At 53.9% G+C, this 25,410-nt stretch overlaps 1 protein-coding gene across 2 annotated transcripts in view; it reads right to left on the bottom strand.

The window, feature by feature from the left end:
- Positions 1–24,361, bottom strand: part of Tesc (tescalcin) — a 38,720-nt gene extending 14,359 nt beyond the window's left edge. Inside the window, exons 1-2 of one of the 2 annotated variants that reach the window (XM_005396547.2) lie at positions 24,283–24,361; positions 5,337–5,406 (exon numbers count right to left, since the gene is read on the bottom strand). In XM_005396547.2, the coding sequence (XP_005396604.1) occupies positions 5,337–5,406; positions 24,283–24,346 (134 nt within the window). In that variant the 5' untranslated portion in view covers positions 24,347–24,361. Of the gene's footprint in view, positions 1–5,336; positions 5,407–5,835; positions 5,909–24,282 lie in introns of those variants that run through there. The other variant, XM_005396548.2, reaches the window with a different exon arrangement.
- Between the last annotated feature and the right edge of the window lie 1,049 nt (positions 24,362–25,410).

Raw genomic sequence — 25,410 nt, 5'->3', positions numbered from 1 at the left:
GGGGACGGGATGTTTAGCGGGGGCCCTGTCCAGCCCAGGAGAACATGCGGCTGTGCACTCTGACGGAGTCCAAACACAAACACGGTCAGCTGCCTCCCACGCATGTGCGGGGTCTCCCATGCACATGCGGGGTTGCATTTACCCCGGGATCGCTCCCCACTCTAAGGCCTCCTGAGTCTAAAAATACTTTTGTACGCTGTTGTGTGACCAGGCATGCTCAGGGCCCGCAACTCTACGATTGCAGCATGCCACAGTGTCTATTCTGAGTGTCTGGAAGCTTGCCAGGGGACAAGGAGAAAGCTCTACGCTGCCGAGCTGGTCATCAGTTAAGTGGCCCAACCAGAGGAAGAAAAAGCACAGGAAGTCATTACTGTATTTCTTCACTTTCTCAGGGCCTGACCTTCCCACAGGTTTCCACGCTGAGGGCCTCTCCTCCCTGGGAAGCTTCCGGAGGCAGGGAGGGGAACTGCATACATAGCAGATGCTCAGTAAACACAGGGGCCATTTTCCCAGGCAAGCATTCTGCCAAGAGCTTGCCCAGCTCCCGGTCCAGTGGACTCAGGTTTGAAGATCCTCCCAAAGCATAGGTTGTTTGGGAACAAACGCTATGATTTTTAAAATACTTAGATCCTGGGCCTTATAAAGAACGCACTCAAAAGTTAAAAGAACCCCCCCGCTAGAAGCAGGCTGTGAAGGCTCCCCGGAAATCCTGAGATGACTTTTGGAAAGAAGGGTCAATACCAAACACGGTAAAAAATGCTGGGTTAAAATTACTGTTATGGTTGATACATTGTGTGAACTCGGGGATTCCAGCGGTTTGGCTAAGCGACTCAGCAGTTCTCCATGTTGGGGGAAAAGGACACGCCCTTCTTGCTCTTGGATGCTGCTCACTGCGTCAGTGTGAATGCTGCACACCCCCTGGGTGGGGGCAGCCTGCTTGCAGTGTAAGGGTGGGAAAGCGGCTGCTGGCCGCCCCTCCTCCCTTGTGCACTTGCTGCTTTGCTGTCCTCCACAGCCATGAACAGTAGCCCTCTGCCACGTGCCACTCTGCCTCGGAGCCAGCCAAGTATGGACTGAAACCATCACAGACTGTGAGCTAAATAAAGCTTTCCTTCCTTCATTTTGGCCATCAGGTATTTTGTCTCAGCAACGAGAGAAAAGTAACCAAGACAATTACAGTCAGTTGGTGGTGGCTTTTTACCTTGTGGATCTTTTTTCATTTTTCAGGACGCGTTTGTGGTATGTAACAAGCACAGGCACCATGGGGGGCTGTGGCGCGTCTTAGTCCTCATCACCTGCCCTGGTCCTCTCTTCCCTCCCCCTCCATCCTTAGATCCTTTCCCACCTGTGAAAGCTCTACCTCCCTGTTCCCAATCATCTATCTGTCTTTTATTTTGCTTTTAAATTATTTACACTTTGGGTCTCTCATAAAGAGAAACCATGTGATTTTTAAGCTTATGTGTCTCATTTATTTCACCTGTCATGGTCTCAAGGTGCATTCATTTTCCTACAAATGACTCAGATTTATCTTTTTAAATGTCAGAGTAGTATCCCACTGTATATAAACACTAAAAAGCTATATTCAGTTTATTAAAGTTGAAAATTTAGAACACCCCCCTGTCCGCTGGTTTATGAAGTGGTAGGTATTGAACCCAGGGCCTTGAGCACACTGCGTGACCATTCTACACTGGGCCATGCCCAGCTCTGCTTCTTGTTAAGCTTCTAAATGCAACTTGCAAATCTTACTAGCACACCCGTAATCCCTGTGGGTCTGGGCCATCATGTTTAAGGAGCCTTCTGCCCATGAGGTAACCCACAGCCTCCTCACGGGTTTCTACTAAGCTCAGGGGCACCTCTGCGTCTGAGAGGAGGAAGCACCGGGAGCTGCACCCCATGCCCGCATGGACTGGGCTGGGGCCTCAAAAGCCCAGCAGTCTTTCTCGTCTGGTGAACCATCTCTGGCCTGGCCGGGTTTCACAAAGTGGCTCTAAACCTAAGGAAATGAATTTTCCCTGCCGAGGAGCCCTGGCCCACAGCAGCCCCGGTGCGCCCAGGGTCAGGGGAGGTTGAACGCCCAGCCAGGGTCACTCAGGAAACCGCTGGCGGAGTGTGGCAGCGCTGACGTCCAGATCCTCATGTCAGGAAAAGTCACGGGAACCACACGTGTTGCCGGTGGCCACGGGGCCAATCAGGATTGGGCAGAGAGTTGGGAGGGGCCCCTTCCCCAGGTGTCTGCACAAGACACTGTGGTCAGTCACCTTCCTACAGGCTGGTCCCAGGCTGTCACTGTGTGCCGCGGACACGAATCTCACCACTGCCTCTGGGGCTCGGAGAGCAGCGCTGTGGGAGCAGGAATTATAAACACACACACACACACACACACACACACACACACACACACACACAACTGAAGGCTGAGCAGGGAGACCCAACGTCTAGGGGATGCCCACGGCTTCCTTATGAACGGATCTCAGCCCCTGGTTCAAGTCCCAGCCCCTCCATTTTTAAGCGGTGTGACTCAGGGGCCCCACGCAGCCTCTCCGGGCCTGACATCCCCACCTGTCACATGGGAGGGGCAGGCGTTCCTACCACGGCTTCCTGTGGCGCTCAGGACGGAAGAGACCTGATCCTGCTGGGCGGCACAGGCAACAAGCCCCAAAGCGAGTGGTCGACACCTGCGGGCAGGCCCCGGGCGCCAACCCCCGGCACGCTCCTTACCAGGGCTCAGAGACCCCTGAGAGAAGTGTTTCTACAGCCTGAGTGTCATTCATCCCAAAACCCAATTCTAAAATACTGCCGGTCTGAGTTTTAGAGAGGCGACATGATGACACGAGTGGAAAATTCTACACTGGGTAACTCAGTTTCATGCCGCTCTTTAAAATAGTATAAAATGTCAAATTTTTTGTTACATAAAAGAAAGTTCACCTATGCACTTAAGATGTATATGGGACATATATGAATTTCATGTTTAGACTTGGGCTGCATCCCCAAGACACACTATCACAAATATGCAGATATCCCCACCCCCCCAAGCCCAAATCTCAAACCCTTGCGGATGAGAGGTCTGGATAAAGGTTCTCCGTGTGCTCTAACTGCAGGGCTGGTGTGCCTGGCACTGTGACACGCCCTCGATCTCGCTCTGCGGCCTGCGCCTTCATTCGGCTCCTCCCACAGCCTCTTCTGGTCCAAGCGCTCACCTGGGGCTGGCTGCTGGGGGTGGCACCTGGCGGCCGTTCCTGCCTCACGCTGCACAGGCTGGGATGGGGCAGCCCCCAGGGAGGCCGCGGGGGCCGGGGCAGAGTGTCTCAGAGGAGCTGGTCCACACAGAGGCCTCAGCAAGGCAATCGCCAGCGTCTGCAGACCTTCGTGGGCCTCAGGGGGAGGCTGTAAGTGAGACCTGGCATGTGCTGGGTGTGCAGCCACTGAGGGCTGCCGTGCTGGGCCAGAAGAGCTTTGAGTCTTTTTTTTTTTTCAGTACTGAGGATCGAACCCATAGCTTTGGCAACTGTGCTGTACCCCAGTGCTTTATTTTTTGTTATTCTGAGACAAGGTCTTGCTAAGCTACTAAATTGCCCAGGCTTGGTTCGAACTTGCAACCCAGCAGGCTGGGACTACAGGCATCCGGCACCACACCCAGCTGCACCCAGCCTGTCAGGAAGAGCAGGAGGGTTAAGCAATGCATAGGGTAGTCCTGGGGGCTGGGTGTACAGAAAAGGGACAGATGGGGCCTGGGTGGGAGAACGGGACCACCAGCTCACATTTCCAAGTCCCAGGCCCGCTGGGAGCAGTGGGTGGGAGCCTGGCATCACGCACCTGCAGCAGGAAGCCTTTCCAGCCCTCTGACCGCAGGGGACCTTCCGTGCGCTGTCCTCTGTGCTCAGTGACCTCTGCGCTGGTCGGCCCCACCCTGGGCTTCTACACACTCTCAGCCTCCCGAAGGCCTCTGTGGGTGGGGTCGGGACCCAGCCCATCTGCCAAATGCTTCCGCCCGCCTGGAGCCAGCCCATCCTGCATGCACCTGCTCGCCCACAACCAACTCTCAAACAATCATGCTCACTTTACACACAAGAACGCAGGCTCAGAGAAACAAAGCCACACAGCTGATGGCAGAGGATTCAAATATAGGTTCATTCCAGAAGGCTGGGGATTTGCCTCTGCAGCTCTCACATCTCAAGAATTAAATGCAGGTGGAGTCTGATCCCTAGTCCCACGCCCTTCTGACTCCAGGGAAAAAGCCAATTTGCATTTCTGGCCCCCAGCCTTGGTGATTGGCTCAGACTCGACACATGACCCCATCGGAACGGAAGGGAAGCCAGGTAACTTAGACAGCTTGGGCTACCTGTCCTGTCCTGGGCTTAGCGGCTGAGCCTCGGTGGTATTAAAGGCGTGGGTCCTGATTATCTTTTGTCCTACACTGGATACATTGAGACCAGAGGCCACAAAAGCCTCGAGCCCATCAGAATCTGAGCTCTTGAAGCTGATGCTACAAGAGGAGGGTGCACGAGATTAACAATGTGACTTTGTTTAGACAAACTACTTTCCATAAAAGGTAGGTGAAATGTAAGTCTGCTTACTAAGGAGGAGGAAGCTGTCCTGGATCATTAAAAGGTTTGTTTTCAAGTTCCACTGCCTGTCACCTTGAGACCCTAAGTGTTCTAGGACGCTGCAGCTGTTAGAAAGTTTATGGTAGAAATCTATTCACTGGGCACTGTAAACTCCGCTTGCTACGCTTGCAGCTTCCTGCCCCACTCTGTGATAATCAGCTCGAGGACCAGGACCTCTCACCAACTACTTCTAAGTAACACAGCCAGTACCTGAGAACACGGTTCAAGGAGCTGTTCCCTGAGAAAGGTGAACTTCCATACAAGGGTAGACTCAGATGCTATCTAAATACTTGGCTTGTAAAGCGGGGGTGGATGGCGCCCAGGGCAACACGAATGGCCCTGAACTGGGCTGCCCCAGGCCGACTCACCTCTGCACACTCAGCAGCCAGAGCGCTGGCCCTTAGCAGCAGGTGCGCGGTGTCTGCGTGGGATTCCAGGCTGGAGTCCAGGCTGCCCCAACCCACAAGGAAGGCCGGGAAGGCCGGGGTGCCCGCTGGCTCCCTACACGCCCCCACGCTCCACGCCCCTTCCCTTGTCCCGACGCCAGCAGAAACAGACGTGCCTTGTTCCCCCCTCCTCGGGAACGTGGTGTCTTCCAGGGAATCAGAAGAACGAAGGAAACTGGGGCAGTGCACAGACTCTTCCGGGGCCACACAGCGTTCAAAGAAAGGGTGAAGCAAAGACGCCAGGAGAGCCAGGGGCCCGCGCGGCGCCGCCCCACTGCCCTCTTACCGGATGGTGGGCTGGTCTCCGCTCAGCTGCCTGAACCTTCGGTGTAGCTGCTCAATCTGGTCCGACGAGACTGCGAAAGGGGAAAGAAGAAACAAGAAACTCGTCACTGACCGCTGGACCCAGGGCTCTCAGGGGCGCTGCCAACACCGTCCTGCCCTCCTCGCCTGGCCGCTGTGACCCTTCTAACTGAGCGCTGGAGGAGGAAGCAAAGGGATCTCCCGTCCTGCTGCAGATCCCACCCCTTACTGCCACTGTCACCCACCCTGGGACACAGGGACCCAGGCCAGTCCCAGCCCCGGCCTTCCCCAGCCTTCTACAGGGAAACTGGTGCCGCCCTCTGACTTCGCATGAGGACGGGTGCATAGGGAAGGGAGAAGGCTGGCGTGGGAAGCGGCTGCGGTCCTGGTAGAGGAGTTCAGGGGTTGGGGGTGGGAGGCAAAGGGCTGAGCAGCCCCGACACGGCGGCTCCGTTCATCATCATCCTGGTCCTCATTTTCACCTCCGCCGGGTTTCTTGCCCAGAGCCGCTTTGGAGATGCTGCTGCCTGGATTCCACATGCGGAGGGCTCATTTGCAGAAATGCACAGTATCACTTCACATTCCGCACTGCACATGAAAACGCCGGGTAAGGGAGCAGACTTACAGCTATCTTGGTTTTATCATTTGAAAACTGCAGTGGAGGGGGCTGCAGACTGCACAATTTGGCAGGTGGTTGAGGTGTGGGCTCGGGCCATCGCGGCTGGCTCCCGGGCCATGTCCAGCTCGGGGAAGGCTTTCCGAAGCAGCGGCTGTGCTGGGGGCTGCCACCCCCCACTGTCCTCTCAGCATCCCGCCCCTGCAGCCCGGATCTCCTCCTGCTGCCGAAGCAGCGAATTTCTAAGCCAACTGGTCACCTTCTTTCCTGCTTTTTTAGCGGGGGCCTTACTTAGGCTCACGCTGTGATCTCAAGAATCTACAGCTCAGAATTCGCAAGCATCCCTAGCAGCTGCCGCTTACTAAGAAACACTCATGAAGGCTGCCAACCCGGGCCGGGCACGTCTCCACGTATTAGCTCATCTCTGCCTCACGACAGCCTGGCAGGGGCTGGATTCCTGCGTGGCACATGTAGACACTGGCCCTTGGAAAGGCTAGGTAACCAGCAGGGGCGATGTCTGCTGTTCTGAAGGAAAATGTGGCCCTTAAATCACAGGTCCTTCCGTGAGGACACTGGCCCACCAGACTGCTCCGAAGTCCCAGTCCCAGTAGGCCCCTCACAGGCATGTGCCCACGTTCACCCACGGATGCTCAGAATCACCTGAAACTGGAAACTACCCCCATGCTCAGTGGTAGTAGAAGAGTTGAGGTACTAAAAGTGATGTAGTCAAACCATGGAAAAGTATACAGCAATGAAAATGAACAAAAGAAGCCAGGCAGGTATGGTTTTATCTGCATAAAGCTCAAACCCGGCAAAACTCACTTCACACATTAGAAGTCAGGACAGTGGCTGCCCTGCGAGGGGACAGTAATTTGAGAGAAAAAGGAGGGCTTGGGGAGCTGGGGATGCTCTATTTCCTGGTCTGGGCACAGGTGACACAAGTGTGTTCTTGGAAATGCATGGAGCTGTACGCTGATCACTTTCCTGCACATGAACCAGGTCACCATTAAAAATCTCCTAAAGACTCAGTAATCCCACTTGGTGGGAATTTATCCTGAAATAAAGGAACTCAGAAGGTACCGAAAAGATGAATCCGTAAATGTGATTCCTTTTGCATGCCTTACTCAAGTTGAATATTCCTTATCCAAAATGTTTGGGATCAGAAGTGTTTCAGATTGGGATTCTTTTTTTTTCAAGTTTTGGAAAATTTGCATCTACTTAAGGAAATATCTTGGGAATGGGATCCAAATATAAACATGATACACACATTCATATATACTATATGCATACATATAGCTTGAAGGTAACGTTATACAATGCTCTTGATTTGTGCATGAAACAAAGTTAGTGTACACGGACCCTAGACTTGTGGCACTGTGTCAACACTCAAAAGTTTCAGATTTTGGAGCATTTTGATTTCAAGTGAGGGACACTCAACCTGTAATAGCTTAAAATTCTACTCAACCTAAGTGCCCATCAAAAGCAGACAGGTCAAATACTTTATAAGAATACATTTAGCCACTTTTTATTACAAAGATGCTGCCTTTGTGAGCGAGGTGCAGGCACCTCTAGAGCCAGCTACCTCTCAGGCTCAGGCAGCAGGACGGCTGGAGCCCCAGGGGTTCAAGGCCAGCCTGGGCAAGAGTGAGACTGTGACTCAAAACCCAAAAAGTGACAACTATGGGTTTGACTCAGAAGCAGAGTCTAAATATAACGTCTGAAAACAGCTTGCCACTTAGGCAGCTTGATGCTATGTTGGGGGAAAATATATAAATATACACAAATGCATACAGTGATTTTAAAATCATATGTATTTTCCTCTAAATGGTAGCAATTAACTCTTATCTAAATATTAGGATTAAGACCGTTTTAACCTTTTTTTCCCCAGTGTTGGAGACTGAACCTGGAGCAACACCCCTGCTAGGTAAACACTCTACTACTGAGCTATATCTCAAGCTCTTCCCTTTGAAACAAGTGCAGGCTGGGCTCCAACTTGTGATCCTCCTGCCTCAGCTGTCTGAGTAGCTGGGGTTGCAGGCATGTACCACTGCACCTGAATTTGTTTTCCTTTCGCTTCATCTCTATTTTCCAGTTTTTCTCTATAAATATTGATGTACCGGTCACGTAACATTTTCAGCACAAACAACGTCCTGTAAGGGACAGCTGAGGGATCTCAGGAAATCGTTATTGAGGAACGAGTCATCCGTGGCTAGGTGCACAAGCAAGCACACGGGCTCCTGTGGAATCCTCTCCGTGCAGGGCACACTCTTCCCGTTTGACAGAGGAGCAATCGGGGCACGGGGGGGTCAGGAACCTGCTCACAGCTATTAACCTGGAAGGTGCTGCAGCCACAGTGTGAGCTCAGGGAGTCTGCAAGAAAAATCTGCGTGCATGTGTGGGCTTTTGTCTTGCTTTTTTTTTTGCTGTGCTAGGCACTGAACCCAGGGCCTTCACACTGAGCCACAGGCTGGGCTCAGCTGGTGAGGTGGGAGGCCCAGCCTGTGCTACCATGCTTGCTTCTGTTTTGCGTCTGCTTTCGTTTTTCCTGCTGCCCCACGCTGCCTCTCCTTGTGAGGTCACAGGAAGTCTCTGGCCCTGACCCACAGATTTAAAAACACCAATGCGATGAGAAACAATGATCAGAAATCGCCCCAAACGCATGCATCTAAGCAACCACTGTCAAACACAATCGTGCGTGAGCCAGGCCAGGCACAAACGCCACGCAGATGGGATCCTGTTGGCAGGAAATGCCCAGATATCGGCATGCACTGGGACAAAGATGACCAGTACGTGCCTGGGGCTGTGGGGTGGGGAGGGATCCACTGCTCATGGGCTGGGGGGTGTTTTAAAATTAGATTTTGTTGTCATGGAACAATCCTTTGATTATACTAAAAACTATGGGGTACGCTTTTTTTTTTTTTTGTCTTTTTTTGGTTTTTCTCCGGTACCGGGAACCGAACTCACGACCTTGCGCTTGCCAGGCAGGCGCTTTGCTGCTGAGCTAAATCACCAGCCCCTGGAGTACGCTTTAAATGGATGAATTTCATGGTGGGTGAATTATGTGTCCACAAAGCTATTTAAAAGCCAGGCACAGCAGCTCGCACTTGTAATCTCAGCTACTTGGAGGCTGAGGCAGGAGAATGAATCATGAGTTCAAGGTCAGCCTGGGCAACTCAGTAAGACTTCATCTCAAAAATAAATAAATAAACAAGTTGCACACATCATCAAAGTAAGAGTAGACACTAACTGAGCATCTACTGTGCCCCAGGCTCTGCTCAGCTCTGCTGTTGATAAACTGTGGCCCACATAACCCGCTCATCGACCCTCCCAGGTGGGTATGAGCCTCAGTCCCATTTGTAGAGATGAGAACCAACTGGTAGGAAGATGTGGACAGATCATCACAGACCAGGTTTATTTTTTATTTGTTGGAAGGGGGAAGAGACAGGATCTCCCTATGTAGTCCAGGATGGCCTTAAACTCACTATGTAGCCCAGGCTGGTGGCAAACTTATAGGTATCCCCCTGCCTCAGCCTCCTGCGTGCTGGGTGGTCCACCATGCCTGGCTCAACCAGTTTTCTGTAATGAAAGGTTTCCAGCGGACTGCAGGCAGAGTTCATGTGCGCAGCGGGCACGCACACCCACCCTCTGCCTGCATGACCTAACGTGGAGAATCAGGAAGGCAGCCTTCTCCCTGAGACCCCTCTTTTCGGTACCCAGTACCCAGAACCAAGGACTCGGCCTCCAGCTTAGATGAGACTCCCTGCCTCCAGCACCTGCAGAGGGAGGCTTCTCCAGTCTCACTGACTCCACATTCCCCAGGGACCCCAGTGCAGCTCAGCGCGCGCACAGCGCGGTCCCGGGCCTGGCTTGCATACCCAGTCGGGCAAACAGGTAAACCAACCCAAACCTGAGGCCCACAGAGCCCCGCCCTCTCAGAGCTCCCTCCACCTGCCCAGTCTAACCCGGGACCACGGGGTCCACAGTGACAAGCACCTGAGCCACATCTGCGTTGAGGCCCACAGACCAGGGAGCAGGCCTGCGGTCTCCGCTAGGGCTTCTGGGATGCAGTGTTTCCGGTTCCCTCAGGCCTGGCCCACCCAGGGTCCCCCAGGGTTCCAGCTGCTGCGGGCACCGTGGGCAGACTGCTGCAGACTGCAGGTCTCGGCAGCTCAGGCCTGCTTACCTTGGGCTTCAGACTTCAACCTAAGGGCAGGGCACCGGTCTCCTTGTGGCCAGTGCAGGCTGTCGGAGGTGGCGTGGAAAGGACTGTCACTTGGTATCAAAAGCATCCACAAAAAGTATACCTGCACTGTCCAACACGACAGCCACCAGCCACTTGTGGCCACTCTGCCCTCAGAAGGAGGCAACTTCAAACCGAGATGTGCTGAAGCAGGAAACACGAACAGGCTTTCAAGGGCTTAATGTGAAAAGGAACATAAATGCCTCAGTCATATCAGGTGTGGTGGCGCATGCCTGTAATCCCAGCACTCTAGGAGGCTAAAGCAGGAGGATTGCCAAGTTCAAGCACAGCTGTCAGTTTAGCAATTTAGCAAGACCCTGTCTCAAAATTTAAAAATTTAAAAAGGCTAGGGATGTAGCTCAGTTGCAAAGGCCCTGGGTTCAATTCCCACACATACAAAAAATTAAAAATAAAGTAAATGCCTCAGTAATATTTTATCTGGGTTATATGTTGAAATACTATGCTACATATAATGAGGGCTGAGGATGTAGCTCAAGGGCAGAAGTGCCTGCCTGGCAAGCGCAAGGTCCTGAGTTCAATTCCTGGTACAAAAAAAAAAAAAACCCCTATATATAATGAGCTAAGTAAAATATATTAAAATTAATTTCACCTATTTTTTTAATATGCTTTTACACAATTTGGATTTACATATACAGTCACTAGAAAATTTAGCATTACCCTGCCTCCCCTTATACTTGTGCTAGCGCTGATGCAAACGTTTTGAATGAGGAACTTGATCCCTAGAAACAAACCCTGAGGAATTCAGATGAGTGTACACAGATGAACAGATAAAAGTAAGCACCACGCCTAATTAAAACAGCAATTTAAAAAAAGATCTCACAAGGAATGTAAAAAACTATCTCACAAGGAATGTAAATATTATGTGCTACAAACATATACTAATAAAGAAAAACGATGCGAAAAAAATTTTCAGGAGCTGAGCCTCAGTAAACTGGTTAATCCTGGTACCTCCTGAGGTCAAAACATGACACAGTCTTAGAAAAATATTTTCAAAATATTGTGGGTCACACAAAAACTGTTCCTTGTGTGTCATTAAGCGAGAAACTCAACAGCTGTAAGATTTCATGACAGGCAGAAGTTGGTGCTGACACCGTGTGCAGATGAGAAACTGCGCCAGATGTGGGACTGCTCAGCCGTGTCCTCTCTGCAACCTGTTTTTGTGGCTCGTTGTCCTTAGGGCTCTGCAATTACCCGGGATTACTAGTAGAGTCTTTTTTCCTACCTTGACAACTATAGGGAGAAACAACATGGGAAATGGGTGAGGCTTGGGGACGCCGGACGCTCACGCACTGCTGCCGGGACGCGGGAAGAGCTGGGAGCTGCCCGGGGCGTGGAGTTCCCCGTGACCCAGGAATCCCACTCTGCCGGTGCGAGATAGACAGGAAGCTTCCGCACGCCGGCTGCTGGGGTGGACATGAGTGCAGCCCCGTGGAAATCAGCCTGAGCTCCTCAGAGAACTGAACAGTGCTGTGTCCAGACGCCTCTGCTCACCCGCTTACGTTCGTTGCTGACCAGCTCAGAGGAGGCTACCTTGGAACAAAGGGAAAAGGACCTCCTCAAAGCTAGCTCTGGGAAGGCAGAGGGGCCCATCGGCCACAGATCGCCGTGTCCCAGGGTGCAGGAGGAGCGGGGAGGGGACACAGGGACAGTGCAGGTCTCCACGCTGGCCCCATCACCTCCTACCACCTTCAGCTCTCCCTCTCCTCCCAGTGGAAAGGAGACCCGCTCCGTCCGGCCTCCTGGGCCGCCACTGCACGCTGTGTCGCTTCTTTTGGGCTAAGGACAGGAGCGGGTGTTGGCTATGGGCTCAGCAGGAGGAAGTCTTGAGATGCTGCTTATCTCTACAAGAAGAAAAAAATCTAACTTTTAAAGTCCTGTTTTGCAGTGCCGGTTACAGAGATACCATTTGAACCAGCTGTACGGGTCCTCGGTATGTTCCTAAAAGAATTCAACTCCACACACGGTATGGACAGCCGCAGCCCCCAAGATTACTGTGCCATTCACAACAGCCAAGCTATGACCCAGCCTAGGCGCCCTCAACAGGTGAGCAGGCGAGGACAACGAGACCTGTGCACACCGAGGACCATCCCTCCGCACAGAAACAGTTACGAGATCTGTAGGACAGTGGGGAACCCAAAGGTCATGCTCAGTGCCATAAGCCAGACTCCATGAAATCAGACACTGCGTATCTTATGTGTGCAGTCTACGGAGAAAATGTAAAAGACAGCGAGATGACATGAAAGTAGAAAGGAAACTTAGAAAGGAGATGTTTGGGGGAGAGGGGAGGGAAGTGGAAGTAGGGAGTGGGGAGTGCAAGTAACCTATGTTATATGCATGTCCAAATATGGCAAAATAAACCTATTGTTCTACACAATACATACTAATACACTTTGTAAAAAAAAACCATATCCACACAAACCTGGTAAATCAATGTTCATAGCAGTATTACTATAAGCACCAAGAGATAGAAACAAACTCTCCATCAACTAATAAATGGATAGACAAAATGTAGCATATTCAAACAATAGAATAGTATTCAGCCATAAAAAGGAATGAGGCACTGATACATACTATACCATGGTTGGATGAACCTTGAAAACATTCTGCTAAGTGAGAGAAGCCAGACGCAAAAGACTACATTATGTGGGGCAGGCGTAGTGGGGCACACCTGCAATCCCAGCACCCAAGACACTGAGGCTGGAGGACTGCCATGAGTTCGAGGGCAGCCTGGGCTAGACGGTGAGTTCAAGGCCACCCTGAACTACATAGTGAGACCCTGTCTCAAAAATCAACAACAACGAAAGACTACATTCTTATATGGTTCCAATGAAATGAAATACCCAGAAGAGGGAAGTCCATGGAGACCAAAGATGAGTAGTTCCGGATTTGGGGGGTGGTGGAATGGGAATGACTGCTGGGGTATGGAGCTGTCATAAAATGCTCTAGAGTTCACAGGGGTGACCCTTGCACAATCTGGTGAATATGTTTTTGTTTTTTTTGTTTTTTGTTTTTTGTTTTTTCCGGTACCGGGAATCGAACTCACGACCTCATGCTTGCCAGGCAGGCGCTGTACCGCTGAGGTAAATCCCCAGCCCCAATCTGGTGAATATGTATGTACTAAAAGCTGCTGGACCATGCATTTGAAAATGGTGTGAATTTTATGAGATGTGGATTAGAGTGTAACTTAAAGTCTCACTTGGGATGGCCGGGCAGCTGGGGGCAACACCTCCCGCTGAGCCTCTCGTCCCTTGGCCCATGTGAGGGGCTGCCATGGTCCACTCTGGCCAGCTGCTGCCACATAGGACCATGCTCACGGTTATTAATGAGGCAGAAACCTGCCAGTTTAGGGTTCAGAGATCCCCCGGGATCCAAGACAGACTGGCTTCAGCTGCACCCCACCCGCAGACGCCGAAGCCCCAGGCTGCTCAGCCCCTTATATAAGAGGTATCATATTCTCACTGAGCTCACACAATCCTGCACGCTGCCAGTCCCCTCTGGACAACGCAACACCGGCCACAGGATGCCACGGGGCCACCGTGACGCTCGGTTGTGTCAGGGAGGACTGACGGGGGCGAGCGCGGTGCAATTTTCTTTTCCACAACCTTTCGAGCCGGGGCTGGTTGAGTTCGAAGTGCAGAGGCTGCAGATCCGGAAGATGACTGCACCGCAAGGACAAAAGGCTTGCAGGGCTGGGGACGGGGCTGGGCTGCCTGCTTGGCACTGGCCTTGACTCTGACCCGCTTAAAGCCTTGCTGTGCTGAGCGAGGGGACACTGGTGGGGGGACAGTCACCTAGGCCAGCGGTCAAGAGCACCAGGCAGGAAGAGGGGGAGCCAGGGATGGAGTGACAGCTGGGGCAGAGAACCGGACCTCGCTCCTGGGACTCGGGGGAAACGGCTGTCACTTCCATCCACAGCCACCACTTGTGCCAGGGCAGCCGAGCCTGCCTTCCAGGGCCCTGGCTGTGCTCAGGAGCATGTGGCTTACTGTTGCTCCTTCAGAATCCACACCAGCCCTCAGGAGTGTGGGGACTGGGGGACTCCCAGCAGCCACCCGTGCTCACAGGACCCTTTGGAGGTGGCACCTCTACTCACCCAGGGCCGCTGGCTGAGCACCCTGGCTTTGCCAGGGACCCACTGGCTGCTGGGGAGGCAGAAGCAAAAGGCAGAGCCCTGGTGCGCTGGAAATGCGCATCACCCCACGGGAACCCAAGATGACAATGTCGTGTCTGCCACCAAGCAGTGCCGAGGCCAGTGGCGCTTCCAGTGCATGGGGCGCGGGAGGCCTGCAGGCTGAGTGGGAAGGCAGAGATGTGGGCAGAGCTCAGGGGGCTGTGCGGCTCTCGGGGTTGGTGGGAGGGAGGCAGCGGGGGGGCATGAAGAACCTCGACCAGCAGTTCAAGTTACCAGGGCTTCACCCTGAGTGTACGGAGGCCAACAAGGGCAGGGACCAAGACCCAACGTACCTGGCAACGGCCTGGGGACGGACAGGGAGGACGAGACCAGGAGCCCACTCAGGAGCCCGCAGGTGCAGTAGGCAGGTGTGGGAGGGTGGCAGGGCACAGGACGCCCAGAGCCTGTACCTCCACAGGGACTCCAAGCTGTCTCCTCTGCCGCCTCCACTAGTTGTACCAGCCTGCACCTGGGCCCCAGGATACCTGGGGCATCACCAGGCAGGTCTCCCGGGACTTCCGAGCACCCCCCCCCCCAAGCTCCCCCAGCTCATGGCCACGGCACACTGGCCAGGATGAAACCCAAACACTGCCCGGGAACCCAGGGGGAGCGAGGCCAGACAGAGAGGCGCACACGCAACTCGGCTGCCACAGGGTGCCCTCGGCTCCCTCGGCTCCCGGCCCGGGTCCTACTGGTGCACATCCCTCAGCATGCCACTGGGCCGAGGCGCCTCCCTGACACGGGGTCTCAGCAGCCCCTCCCCAGGAGTCGTCCTATGAACGATCCACAGGCGCTCACGCCGCACCATTCACACCCTCCCAAGGGTGACACCGCAACGCGGTCCTCTCTGGGCAAACGGAGAAACAGAACGAGTAGATCCACATGTGGATTATTCAGCAACAGGCAAGAAAGGACCACAGGCCCAGAGGGGTGCGGGAGAACCCTGACAACATCACGCCAAGTGGAAGGAGCAGGAAGCAAGGCCACATATCACACGCTCCCACACACAGGGAGCGCCAGGCCAGGACAAGGGGTCGAGCAGACTTGGGGGGCAAGGGGCAGGGGGCGGGTGGGAGCAGGGGGACCGAGGGCTTGGGGCTGTGGACACAGTGACGTGCTGTATGCCACTGGGATGCACCTAAGCACAATTTTATGATATGTGATTTGGGCCTTAATTAAAAAATATCAAGTCCTGGTTCTGGTGAGAGGAGGTTGAAGCACTGGAGTCACGGAGACTGTCACCCCCAGGCCCCCAAGCAGTTCCGTGATGCTGTCTGATGTTCACTGCTTCGGTCTCAGGAGGGGAGCGGCAACTTGTCGGGTGCCACCTGCGGCTGCAGCCACTACAGTGACTAAGCCTGGGCCTCCTCTTCCCCCCGTCCCTGCCTCCCCCCTCTCCCTCTTCCCCTCCTCCTCCCCTCCTCCTCCTCCTCAGAAACCACGGCCCACAGTGTATACATCACAGACCACGCTGAGCTGCAGGCAGAATCAGCCAAAGACGCAGGAGGGTGCTCATGGCCTCGAGAAGGGCGCTCTCAGCCTGCTTCTCTCCCCAGCAGCACATCAAGACTGACTGCTGGCTTGTTACTTCTAGTACTGGGGACTGAATCCCACGCTAGGCAAGCACTCTATCATTAAGACACAACCCTGGCCTATTATTTTTTTTAAAGACAGGCTTAGGTGGGCCTCGCCTGTGATCCTTTTGCCTCAGCCTCCTGTTTAGCTGGGATGACAGATCTACGCTACCATGCCTGGCTGCTGGCTTTTAACCAGTACCTGATAACCATTTTCTCAGAAACTTTAACCCACTTTGTAAGTGTAAAAGCCAAAGAATTCCCAGTCGGAGCTGTCCTGGACCCACAGTAGCCAAGAGACAACGTTTATTACCACCTCAGGAACCAAAGGCCTTGTTAGGATCTCTGTGGGCTTTTTCTTTACAGAATACATCCTGGGGTGGGGCACAGTAAACCGGTTTGCCTTTAGAATATACCCTGCTCAAGCTGAGCACTGTGGTGCATGCCTACAGTCCCAGCTACCTGGGAGGCTGAGGCAGGAGAATCTCAGATTTAATGCCAATCTAGGCTACATAGCAAGACCCCATCTCAAAATAAAGGGATAGGGGCTGGAGATATAGCTCAGCAGCACAACCGCCTGCCTGGCAAGTGCAAGGTCCTGAGTTTAATTCCCAGAACAACAACAACAAAAAATGAAAAAAGCCAAGAAAATAAAGGCCTGGTGGTGTAGCTTGATCATGAGCAATGAGGCAGCTCAGAAAGCTGTCAGATGGGTGCACAGGCTCTGAGAACCAGTGCTCACTCATCCACACGCATCTTCCCACAACCACCTTCTATTCTTTACCATTCGCCTTATAGCAGCGACAGTAACTACCAAGCGGCAGCACTGACTCAGAGGCAGGAACTAAGCCAAACACTGGGCAGGCTTTAGCTCACTTAGTGCCCTACCAGAGCCCACACCTCCCAGTGCAGCTGTTGCACCCACCTTACGGACCAGGAAACTGAGTCTCAGAGCGCTACAGTCACCAGCTGAAGGTCACGTGGCGACTGGTGGCAGGACAGAGGCTGAAGCCTGGATCTGCGACCCCGAAACCTGCTCACATAACCACTCGCTCGCTCCATGCCAACACTGAGAAACGTCTGCACCGAGGCACACAAATCATTTATGCGGCCAAGGAGACAGAGATGTCTTTATTTCAACAACTGGAGATACAGGAGGGGAAAGCAACTGTGACTCCCCGGAGCCTGGCGACGGGGCGTCTCTCAGAGCATAAGAAAGCGTTCTCCAGCCCTCCAGGGCTGTCTTCCGGACAGGGCGGGGCACGCTGAGCTGGGTGCAGGATGCTGCACAGGACCTTTAGAGAAAGCGCCGCCTCTCCGAGCTGATTCAGCCTTGCCCCGCTAAACACTGTACCTGGACAAAGTGAGAGAAACACTCCACTGAGTCTGAGGAGAGGGTCATGCCCAGGTGCCTGGGGAACCGAGGCCCAGCGGGGCGAGTGACCGATGCGGCTGAGCTGTCAGGGCGGGGGCCGGGTCTGCAGGCCTGCGAGCAGAAGGCGGGGACGTCAAGCCCACCCGGTGACCCAGCGACTCAAGTGGGCCGCAGACTGCATGACCTGAACTGAGCCTTCCAGGAGCTGAGAAGCAAACGTCTGCCCCGTCCTCACGGAAAGCAGCCCGAGTGTTCTCCCCTGGCCCAGAGGAGATGGCCGAAGTCCTGACTGCTGTGGTGCAGGAGGTCCAGCTTGACGAGCGCTGTGGCTGCTTTTTGTTTGTCTGTCTGCACTGCTGGCGTGGAAGCTGGGCCTGCACGGAAGAGTCAGCCACGCGCTCCACCGCTGAGCCCCATCACCAGGCCTTAACAAAGATGACGTGGAAAGGTGTTTCCAAAGTGGTGAAAACCCTGAGCGACTTAGTGAGGCACATGCCAAGCACCCGACACCGCAGAGCCCTGAGAGGGAGAGGGACAGGATGAGCGGCTCATCAAAGACCAGCTCGTAATCAAAACTCAAAACACACAAGCCAGCAAACTCCCACACAGAAGTGTCTGCAGACGCAATCACTGCAAGGAACAACATTCCGCGAGGGAAAATGGAAGAGAGGATGTAACAGACCTCAAATCACCACGAAGAACAGAAGTGCAGCACGCAGTGAAAAACTGAATTTGAAAGCTATATAACACAAATATATGTTTTAAAAGTCATTGTAAATTTTTAAAAAAAAAACTTAGTAGGCTAAGACAGCAAAGTTGTGATAGCTAAAGAAAGAGTTAGAACATCTAAAGAGGTGACACCAGCCAGGCGTGGTGGCACACACCTGGATTCCAGCACTCTGGGAAGCCGAGGCAGAAGAACTGCAAGTTCAATCTGTCTCAAAGTTTAAAATGCAAGGAAAAAACACTGGCTGTAGCTCAGTGCAAAGACCCTGGGTTCAAAGGAAAAAAATCAAGTCATTCAGAACAGAAAAAGGTGGTCCAACATGTTTCTAGCACAAACGACTAAGGAAGATGCTAAAGAAAAAGAGGACGGATAATATTTTTATAAAGAAGGTGTGAGTCTTCTTTAGAATAAAATAGCATAAACCACCTGCAGGTAGAATAAATAAAAACAAATCCACACTTAGGCAGCATATACAAAACATCAACAGCCTGACATGGTGGCACACACCTGTAATCCCAGCACTTAGAAGGCTGAGGCAGGAGGATCGTTCTAAGTTCAAGACCAGCCTAGGCTACAAAGCGAGTTCAAAGCCAGCCTGAACTGCATAGTGAGACCCTGTCTCAAAAAGACAAAAAAAAAATATTAACAAAAACTTACCAAAAAAACCTTTGAACAAACAAACATCAACTACACAAAGAGTCGATCTTTCAATAGCATTACGAGATCAAAAACAAAATACTGAGAGAAAATATCCAGCAATCTAAAATTTCATACCCAGCCACAGGATTGACTGTTCATGTATGCAGAACTTTTTTCAAAGTCTATAACTCACAGAGCACTGCTGAAAAATCTGTGGAAAAGTGTGTTAAATAAAACAAAATCCATAAGGAAGAATCGATGTCTGCCAGAACAATACCAATTCTTAGGTTTTTAAATAAAGAAAAAATATGACAGTGCACGTACATAAGAAGTTATCTTGGGGATGGGGCCTACATCTAAAGAGAAAACTGACTTACATTTCAAGTACATGTTACACATGTGACCACAAAGGAATCTCACTCAATATGCTTAGTGTGCCTGTATCTTGACTACAGCTCTCACAAGAGGTCAGGGTGGAATTTTCCACTGTGGTGTCATGTTGGCCCTCAGAGCTTGTATTTGTGGCACTTTGCATTTCAGATTAGGAATGCTCAGCCTGTATTTGCCGACAGCTAAGTACTGGGCACTCAGGATATGCCAAGAGCTGTATTCAAATTCTCATTTAATCCTCAACAATGACACAATTCTTCTACTCCCATTTTATAGATGAGGAAGATGAGGCCCAGAGACGCCAAGTGCTTCATCTGCACGGTAAGCGGCAGTGTCAGGACTCAGACCCATGTCTATCTGCCACTAAAGGGCAAAGGGGAGGGAGGCCACTGTGGGATCCTGGCTTGAGGTCCCAAGGTTGCAGGTGAGGTCAAGTCAAGGGAATTTCTCAGAACTACGGGCTGGGCGCGGCCCGTGACATGCTGGGCGCTCCTTTGAGGGTCTCCGGTCCCTGAGACCATGGCATCAGTGCTGACGAGGGCCTAGGGGGCCCCTTCCAACCTCAGCCCACCTTGGGGCGTAACCAGCTTTCCCTTCCCTTCCCATGGCCGTCAGTGACTCGGTGCCACCATGGTGTCCTTCTTCTCTGCCCGCCACTGGCCCCGAGGCACTCGGACCTCCTCTGAGCTCCCTGTCACCTCCGGGGAGCTGAGCCAAGGGCGGAAGGCCCGCTCCTGACAGCGTGCCCATCTGCAAAGGTCACACACAGGGACAACAAAGGACCTCTTTGTCCTAGTGCTGAAGGTAACCGCAGCCACCAGCGGAAATCACCCATTCGACCTTCAGGCTGTATGAATTAATAATGAGGCCAGCGGCCAGCTCGCTGGCAGGACCAGGGTGCTGCGCTCCTCCCCGCGGGCCCTCACCTTGCAGTGTCGCCCCAGCAGGGCAGCGGAGGCCCTGACTTCTCCTCCCAGAGCACCTGGCACCTCCTTCCCTCTGCTGAAGCCACCGGACCCAAGTGCTCTGCCAACACCAAAGCTGCCGTCGGCGCAGGGTGCCGCTGCGTGGACGGCAGGTGTGAGCGTGAGGAAGGTCCCTGCTGCACTCTGGCCATGTACTGGAGACCAGCAGTCCTGCTGGGGCGGGGGTGGGCAGAGCAAGGCGGAAGGGGCCTAACTACCACCAGTCCACACAGCCACGGAGTCCCCGATGGGCTGACCTTGGGCCCGCAGGGTCACACAGAGCTTCTCTGGGCAGACGTGAGCCCCCACCCAGGAAGACCCTGCCCCTTCCTCGCACTCCCCTCACGCCCCGCTCTGGGAGCATGCGTGTCCTAGAACTTTCCACCTCACTCCTGTCTCAAGGAACAACTGTCCCCCTTGCCACTGAGTACGCAAGTGGGGGAAACACGGGTGACGAGGTGTGGTGACATGCCTCTCCCAGGTACCAGGACTTGCAGACTTGCAGACTGTACCCTGCGGGGTGTCTGTCAGGTGGGAGAGGAGCTTCTCCCTGCCTTGAAAACCCCGCCAAGACGCCAAGTGTAAGATTTGAATTTGGCATCTGAATGACCTCTGGTAGTCACTTCACAGGCCTGAGCCTCAGTTTCTCCATTCGTAAACCAGCAATGACGATAGCCAGCCCCCAGAGGGCTCCTAGGAGGCGGGACGGTTGACATCCAGGGCACAACGGACCACAGACCACCGTCGCCTGCTGCCTTTTCAGAGGGGCAGAACTGCCAGCTCAGAAAGGGACACGCTGGCTCGGCGGGACACACAGCAGGGCCGCAGTGCTGTGCTCAGTCCACGCACTAGCAATGGCTGCCTCCAGGGCCCGGCTCTGCAGCTGTCACTGCGGGGAGATGACGCACCCAGCTGGACAGTGACAACCACCAGCATGGGCCAGCGTGGGGCCCGAAGTCGGCCTGCCTGCTCCCCCGTGCTCACAAAGCGTCCACACCGTGAGCGCCCAGGAAGAGGGCGGGGAGGTCTGGACGCCGGGGGACGGGGGTCACCTGTGCACCCTCCTGTGGTCTTCACCACTGTGCCAACGCTCCAGAGCCCGTGCCACCCCTGCCTGGGCACAGAGCGCAGCCTGCAGAAGGACGGTCCTCCCAGCCCCCACGGCCTGTCTGTCCTCTTCTGCCTCGAAACCGTAATTTTTCCTTTTTTTTCCTGTCTTTTTGCGACAGGGTCTCGCTACGCAGTTCAGGCTGGCCTTGAGCTTACTTTGTAGCCCAGGCTGGTCTTGTACTCACAGCGATCTTCCTGCCTCAGCCTCCCGAGTGCTGAGATTACAGGCGTGCGCCATCACACCCGGCCATTTTTCATTACTGCAAAATAGAACTGTAATTGCTTTAATCATTTTCTTACAAGGTGTGATCTGCATGCAGTGGGACATGCTGTCACTGTTTGGGAACCCTGAGGAGCGCCCCAGAGTTCCTCCCCAGAGGCACTGCACAGCCCTGTGTCCCCTCTCGTGGAGCTCATGGACTCCCTGAGAACCCAGGACACAGGCCACGGACACCACAGGGAGCAGCAAAAAAGAGGACGGGATTGGCTGGTCCTCAGCAGCATCTAGTGCTCCGGTGAGAGACAGAGCAGCACGTGCCAGTCGCCACCTGGTCCCCATCAGCGCTTCTCCTCCTGTGCAGTCTCCGGGTAGCCCCAAGTTTCCGGAGGGCAGAGACTCTACCTGGCCTCCTGGTACCAGTTCCCTAAAAAGCCGTAACACAGCATGTGGCAATGGCCACGGGCACACTCACAGACCAGCCCAGCCCACAGCCTTCCCTCCACCCCCGAGCCCTCACGTGAGCTGCATCAGATGGGGGTCAAACCAGCAACCAGCCCAAGTCTGCTTCTCATCCGACCGTCGCCTCGGACGGCCACCTCACGTCCTGACCGGGAGGCGCCCACCGGCTGCCGCGGAAGAACTGCTTGCCCAGCCTCAGCGGGTAACGCACCCGATACACAGCAGCAGTGCCTCTGAAACCCGAACTCTGGGTCTGTGCAGTTGTTTTTCTTTTTTCCTTCTCGCAGCTTCTTGGCATCCTGAGAGGCGAGCCTGGGGAGTCGTTCTGAGGGAACACAGGCCCTCCACCTCTCTCTGAATCCTCTGTCACTTCCTCTGGGACCCCAGGAGTGGGCAGGCACGAGGGGACCAGAGCACGCCTGGCTCTGATGCGGGATCTGGAGGCCAACTCAGCCCCTGCATGGGAGAGATGAGCTCAGACACGAGACTCAAAGGCCACCGCCAGACTGGGCTCAGCTGTCCACGAGAATTTTAACAATCTAGGTAGGACGCTTTCCCAGCTCAGAAGCGCTGCCTGCCTGCTTGTTTACATTGCCAATCAATCAATGGAGAACAGGCGTGGAGGAGGGAGTGGGCGTGCAGACCCGGTGATGCCCCGCGTGGGCGGCTGCCTACTCAGACCTAATTTTGGTGGGGCTGGCTCCCTGCACAAGGCCGAGGAACACAAGGCCGGGGTGTTCGGTGTGGGGGACAAGAACCAGAGACAGCAGGAAAGGCTGTGTGGCCATGGCCGGCTGGGGAAGCGGGCAATGCTTCTTGGATTACAAAGTCTCACCCTTCCTTAGGCCTCCTGCGTTCTCACAGCAAACAGAACCACACACAGAGATAAGTATGGCAATGAGTTCTCTGCTCGCAGGGAGCTGCAGGACCGGAGGGGGTGGCAGGTGACAGCTGATGGTTAGGACACAAGTGACACTGGTGTGACAGGAGGGGACACAGTGGCAAGGGAGACCGGAGGCTGAGGACAAGCACCGGCTCACAAAGGCTTGGTGGAGAGGAGCCAGGGCTGGCTTTCTGGAAGGGAGCGATAGCTAAGCCAAGCCCTGCGCGGTGAAGAGCGTGAGCTTCGTAACGAGACGGGCTCAAGAGGAAAGGTTTGACTCTTAACCCAGACAAGGTGAGCAAACTGCCCCAGAGAACAGAAAGAGTGCCATGGGCAGCAGGGACAGCTTGTGCAGAGGCCCGGATGTAGGGATGGCACGAACGGGCTCTTCCTACCCCTTCTGGGTTCCTAGACGGCTGAGAGACAGCGAAACACAATGAAAGCAAAGTGCTGGGAAGAAAGCAGCCTGGGCCTCCTTCCACCTCCCACTTCACTTCACCGGCGTGGGGCTGCAGGCACGTTGCTTTACCTCTCTGAGCCTCGGTTTCCTCATCTGTAACTGGCCATATTACCACTTCCCTGGAGGATTTGCACACAGACTCCATGCGGGTGTGTGCTAAGTGCTGGGGATGCCACCAACCCAGGGGTGCAGCCTGTTCTCAGGCACCCCCCCTTCTGTGGGCCACTCCGAGGGATTCTTACAGGAATAGCCCTGCCTAGCCCAGGAAACCGTGGGAACCCACATTCTCCCACACCCAGACCAGTGCGTTAGAGACAAATGTCGGCTGCTTTACCCACACGACTACCAAGGGTCCAGAGGGGGCGCAGAGCGGGGGGCGGGGGCGGCAAAGCACCTGGCTCACAGTCACAACATGGAAGGAGGGAGACCAAGACCTAACTCTTAGCTGTGGCTCCAAGTGGCTGGGATGTAGAAATGAGTGTAATGGATGTCTGTAATACAAACAGACATTAACTCATTCTTACCCCCAGAAGCTACTGTCACCATGCCCATTTTCTAGTAGATGAAATGTAGACCCAGCACAGGGGACTCACCCAAGGCCAGATCCCTGAAGCCAGGCTCCTGCCACAGCCCGAGCCCTGAAGACTGCTGCGTCACCACCCACACTTATTTATTGTGGCCAACTTGTTCCTGCCACAGGGCCTTTGCATTTGCTGTTCTGTTTTGGGCATTTGCCCTCTACCCAAAATGCTCTCACCACTGACCTTCATGTGGCTGTTTCCCTCTTATCTGGGTTTCTATTAACCCAAAGAAACATATCGCCGCCCCCCCCCACATCCCCTGCTGTGCCTGGCTCACAGAGCTTAACCCAGTGGACTGCCTTGTTCATTGTGCCTCCCTTGGGAACATTAGCCTTTTAAATTCCCAGCCCTTGGCCTCTAAATATTTGGTAAATGGATACAAGGGTCCAGACTGTACCTCTCCCTTTCAGAAGCCTGGGGAACCCTTCCATTGACCTAAACTTCAGAGAACTGGGGGCCTCACACCTAACCTCAGAACCTCCTCCCTGGTTCTCTTACCGCCCTCCCCACTTTGCATGATGTGAGCTCCGGGCAGCAGGAAGGGAGGCAGCACCAGCCACATCTAGGAAAGCTACCCAGCCTGAACACAGCATCTGTCATCCCCGTGGGAGGCTGGACCCAGGAAACGGACAAGACTCCCAGCATGCTCTGTGCCCATCATCTGTCAAACCCACAGCAGGGGCGGAATTCCCCCAGAATGCCCTGGGGGCGCCCATGGGGGCGCCCTTCCTGCAGGAACCCCAGCTGTACAGACACCCCCTGCTCAGAGAGGAAGCCGCGGGAGGCATCAAGAGACCACCGGAGGAGTAATAAAAACTGGAGCAACCCAGGAAAGAATGGGCCTGGGAATCCTCCCCCTCCTCTCCCTTTGGCAGTGGGGGGTCAGGTTTGCACAACTTCTTGGTTAAGTAAAATGCTTGCACCGTTCAAAGTGGAAATATATAAAAGTTTACTGTGAAAAACTCCCTCCCCCCTTCACCATTTCCACCGAATCCCCCCCAAAATCCTGTTGTGGCCCCTGCAAATCCAGCAGTCACGAACACATACTTTCTTATCCTCTAACAAAATACCCTTCTACAGTATGCACACAACACATTTTTTTCTCTAGGAGGATATAATTCTGTATTTACATACAGATACACACATATAGGGAAGTATGTGCACGCATACGCACACCAGTTATTAAAGGCTTTCTGGAATTTTCATCCGGTTCTCCTAGGAAGGGGTGTTTAGCCTGGGATCTGCAGGGGCTCACTGGATCAGCCGGATACCGGCTTTCCGCCCTCAACTTAAAAGCAGGAGCTGGAAGCCAACTCTTCCCCAGAAATATCTGCAGCTCCCATGTCTTTAGCAGATATCTACCAGATACCAGCAAAACTTCACTGCCCTGAAAATCAGGGAGGTAAAGTGACTGGCCCAAGGTCACACTGCCAGGGTACAACTGGGAGGGTTAACAGCAGGGCGCCAGGCTGCCCGAGCGCCAGGCCCACTCCCCTAGAGAGCCAGCGGGAGCGCCGGGTGGCCCGGGTCAGGCTCAGGGCCAAGCGCCCAGCCGGCCGGACTGGCTCCCTCGGTCACCTCCCTGCGGGCAGCTCGGCCGACGCGCGCGGGGGGCGGGGTGCGGGG

Source organism: Chinchilla lanigera, unplaced genomic scaffold (assembly GCF_000276665.1).
Source record: "Chinchilla lanigera isolate Chin_1 unplaced genomic scaffold, ChiLan1.0 scaffold00054, whole genome shotgun sequence".
NCBI classification, from domain to species: Eukaryota; Metazoa; Chordata; class Mammalia; order Rodentia; family Chinchillidae; genus Chinchilla; species Chinchilla lanigera.
Note: the sequence above shows the minus strand (reverse complement) of the source record. Positions and strands in the feature narration are given on the sequence as shown.